Genomic DNA, 4506 nt, shown 5'->3' with positions numbered 1-4506 from the left:
AGTTTAAGAGCTCTAAACTGAACTGACTGATAAGACGAGAGCTCTAAACTGACACTGAACTGACTGCCAAGCAATCAGTCAGTCAGTCAGTCTCATCAGTTTGGATTGATTGTTAGCAACTCTGGTCGAGCTTGTAAAGCTTCTTGAAGAACGCATGAAATGTCAGAAAACGCAAGAATGGAACCAACGCCAGCGTCAGACGCACGAAGATACAGTGAAGTTGGCCAAAGAGAGATGGAGCAACGCCTGGTTTGCAGTACAGCAGGAACTCGATCGTCTATGGGTGCTCGCAGGGAGAGTCAACGAATCCCGGCATGGGCAGACATACGCGCGAAGTGCCTCAGTCTCCATAGACGGAGAATTGCAGTGCCACTCCACATCTCGAAGTCCAAGACGTCGGAACTGTGATCAAAATCAGAGGCTAGAAGCCAGATCACGTAGTGCAAACCATCGTTCACATGCGCATGGACGAGGCTGTACGCGATCTCATCACTCTGCGTCTCGCCCTCGTTCGAGAAGTCAGAACAGTAGGGTCAGAGATCGTAGGCGCGAGCCTAGCGCACATGTACATCGACAGGCGCGATCAAGCCGGCGGGATCGTGGGCGATCGCGTTCTCGCTCTCAGTCCTTCTCAAGGTGGAGCGACGACCGCCGGTACAGAGACATGACCGTCTCGCCAGCTCGCTCGGCTGCTTCCGGTGCGGAATTGAATCGTTTGGCGGATTCCATGTGCGATACTAGCAAGATTCTCCAAGGGTTTCTGGATGTTACAAAACCGGCGCAATACTTGCCCATAACGGGCGGCAATCGAGACGAAGATGTTGAGGTCGTCAGTTTTGGAGTTGCGCCATCAGCTAGTATTGCAGATTGTATTGGGCAGTTGGATAGCGCAGTGACTATCGACGATAGTGGGGCGAGTACAGCAGGCAAAGCTTTCCCGGATATCGCACCAATCTCACAACAGGCTCAAGAGTTCCAGGACGGCCTTCGAAAACTGGCGTTACAGTATGACAGCGGGAATACGCAACCCCAACAATTTCCTGAAGCTCATAGTTGTCATCCTAATGGCAGCAAGCGGAAGCGAATTGACCGAACCCTAAGTGAAAGGAAGTTACAGAAAATGTCACCCTGGATAGCCAGCGATAGTCGAACGTCAACTCTCGAACATACGGCTGTCGGGTGCGTACAGGGAGAATCGGGTATGCAACGCGTTGCAGGACAGACGCCGGGATCTAGTAGACTGTCCATTCGCGACTTCTTTAAGCCTGGCTGCGGAACTGGTGAGAGCTTAAACATGTCAACCCTAGATAGATGACCGAATGCGATAAGGATTATAGTTTTCGGATGAGTCGTAGCCACTGATGTGATCGAAAGTGGTTCTTACAAAAAGTTAACATGTGTTGCGATGGTGTTACTGCTAAAACGAGATTCTATTGGAGACTCGCAATGAAGACTAATAGTCGTTAGTGATGTCACGACGCGTACTTAGCGTGTTTTGCATGTCGCTTTCGGATTAGCTCAAGATGCGTCCACTCGACACTTCACTCTTCTTTGTCTGTTGACGGCTAGCATACCGTCGCGCTCGAAGCCCACGAGTCTTGTGCATGGCACTACCTGTCGCAAGCGAATTCACGATACTGATGCACGCGCTGCACGGTCAGCCAGCACGCTTGAATCACAAGTGCACCATGTAAAGAGAGACGAAAGAGTATGGGACTACAAGCTCTCAGTGTTATGGACAATACGGATTTCAAGCCAAGATTGGATACAACAAAGCCTACGGTATTACTGTAGCCAGACCGTCTAAGAGCCATCAGCTTACGTCACGACCGTCCTTTATTTCCCACACCGATACCTTAATACACTCGCTACGCCCGACCGAACGATACTCCTTCACATCATGAAAAGCTCAGCGATTCCCACCGCGATTCCCAAGAGGAATCTCTAGTCGTCTCAGGAATGGAATACGCATGGGCTCCATTCTCACCTACAGGGACCGAACACACCCTATATTGCTCGTCGATTGAATACAGAATGGCTACATAACTAGAGGCTAAATGATGTGCGGAGCGAACAAGAGGTTTGTCTGCGCCCAATTAACGACGACGACCACCGCGTCCTCTGCCGCCACCCGGCCTGCGTTCTCCTGGACCACGATTGGTCTCATGGTAGTCACCTTGTCCACGACCGCGGTTGCGATCGCGGTTGCTCGGCTGACAATTCGCGTTATAATTGAGCAGGCGATCGCCATCGTGGTCATCATACTTGACGGCATTGGCTTCGACCAACCCGTACGCGTTCAACGTAGGTTTATTGATGTAATTATCAAGACGCAAGTCAGGAGGCTGTTCGAATCGACGTGTCGGCGAACGCTGATGTCGAGATTGAGATCGGTCGTAGTCTTCTGACCGGTGGTTAGTCTCGTCACGTGTTTCTGGTCATCCACGCCTTTCAAGGGTTTCGGAGCGATGTTGAGGAGGCGGTGACCTTCTTCGAGAATAGTCTCGAAATCGACCGTTCTGACGATCGCGCGGTGATCGACTTCTCGACCGACCACGTTGCCGATCAGGATCCTGACCATACGTAGAACGAGCAGAAAACCTCCTTCCAGCACTATTGTTCCGATCGCGTTCGAACCGCACCTCAGTTGCGCCGCGAGGACCCCTAGGAACGCGGGGAGTAGCGGTGAGGTCTTTATACACAGGGGCATGCCCTGCAGGCGGTGGAATGTATGGGGAGAGAGGTAACATCTTGTCTGCTGTGGGAAAGAAATCTCGCCTTACTCGTTTTGGTACGCTGGGTGGGGATCTAGGCGTCCTGATGTCTGCTATTCCGCGCTGCACTGCGGTCACGTTGACCCCCGTTGGGGCTTCAGGCATGACTGCAATCCCGAAGTAAAAGGCGTTGCGAATCCATTCAACGCTATTGTGACTTTCGTCTTCGAGTCTGCCCGCATATTTGAAACCGTCGGTGGGGATGACTTCTTGACTTACAAGCACATTGAAGTTACAATGGTCCTTCAAGTCCTGTACTGGCCAGTCTCTCGCATTTGTCGGATCCATGAAGATATTTCCATGGGGGCTGTCTTTGGCTTCGATATATCTCGGCCAATTCCTACGGTCAGATCGCAGCAATCGTGCAAACTGCCATCGATCCCTGCGATTTGTCTTACTCAAATCACTGTCCCCAGTAGTTCGGCCCCAGGTGCATAGTAGCACATTCGGGAGGACCTTCAGGACTAAGATAAGTCTCCAGCCTGAAAGCATGAGTCCACGAGCAGTTAACCCACATTTATCGCCCAACTGCTGTTTGGGATTCGTCGCATATTCGGAAGTGCGGAACCAGAACATGTCTCCGGAACTGAAGACATGATCCAAGCGACCTTGTATCGGGTTGGGGACCTGAGTCGACCATTTAGACATTATCATTGTGTTTAATCCTTCGTACTGGGGGTAAAATACTGCTGCAAGATGAGGTATTTCAAGACCGAGATTTCCGCGCTGTATGCTGCCACTGTTGGAAGCCATCCATGAAGCGAAATCTTGCATCATGGCCAAGAACTGAAGTTGACCATCGTATGTGTTTGGGTCGATACTGAGAATGGGCAGTCGGCGTAATCTTGCGTACTCTGCGAGCAACTCCTGTCCCTTGTTGGGGGATATGTCAGTAACGACTGCAGATTGCAGCTGTTGTGGGACAGAGGGGCGATGCGTTGTGTCCTCAAGGCCATCACGAGCAGGGCTACGCTCTTCTCGTGGAGATGGTGGAGATTGCGAGCAATTTACAGCTGTGTGACTTCCCTCTTGGTCATCGACAACCGACACGCGCTCTTGTTGAGAGGAGTGTGGCTCAGGCAAATGATCTTTTCCTTGAGGGGTTGTAGCATCTGGCAGATTGGAAAGAGCCGGATTTGTCGGTTCCCTTGTCGAGGTATCTGAGTCGCTGTTCTCTGCTTGTTCGCGCTGAAGTGGCAAGGGGTCGTCGTTGGGGAGCGACGCAAAACGCCTCTTGGGAGTTTCTTGTGATCGGCGTGAATGCTCTTCCTCTACTACAATTAGCAAAGTGTATAAATTAGTGGAGATACCAGGTGCTACCTTCGTCACGATGGCCAGTCATTGTTGGTAAACTGGTATTAGCGAGTCGTCCCTATGATAAAGCGGTTGAGATCGCGTTAAATGCCCAATCAAGGAAGTGGTTGTGTAGTGGCGTTACTAGAGGTAGGCTGAAAGAGAGCAGAAGTGTATGTAATGCAAGGTCGAAGTGCAGTAACACACAACAGGTCCGTCGGCAGCAAGAACCCTAGGCTTCCACAGAAGACCAATTCACCATAGTCATGGGCTTCCTACCATGGCACTCGATTGACCAAGAGAGAATTATGATACGAGTAAGTGAATGGTGTATGATTTTTTAGTGGTTGTATCTGTCAGTCTGATGGTATGCATACGATGTACATCAGCATTCATCACAAACCTGATGATCTCCATATGCTTCGAGCGTGTTCAGATC

At 50.8% G+C, this 4506-nt stretch overlaps 1 protein-coding gene across 1 annotated transcript; it reads right to left on the bottom strand.

The window, feature by feature from the left end:
* Window positions 1-2299: 2299 nt before the first annotated feature.
* Window positions 2300-4116, bottom strand: J4E82_009909 (uncharacterized protein; the record flags this gene model as incomplete). The annotated part of the gene is made up of 3 exons (XM_051736129.1): window positions 2300-2613; window positions 2663-4048; window positions 4095-4116. 3 exons carry the CDS (start codon window positions 4114-4116, stop codon window positions 2300-2302), a joined length of 1722 nt encoding a protein of 573 aa, XP_051584142.1.
* Between the last annotated feature and the right edge of the window lie 390 nt (window positions 4117-4506).

The sequence above is a fragment of the Alternaria postmessia genome (assembly GCF_024291825.1).
Source record: "Alternaria postmessia strain BMP 2775 chromosome Unknown scaffold_104, whole genome shotgun sequence".
In the NCBI taxonomy this organism is placed as follows: Eukaryota; Fungi; Ascomycota; class Dothideomycetes; order Pleosporales; family Pleosporaceae; genus Alternaria; species Alternaria postmessia.
The sequence above is the reverse complement of the archived record's forward strand: the minus strand, read 5'-3'. Positions and strand labels throughout refer to the sequence as shown.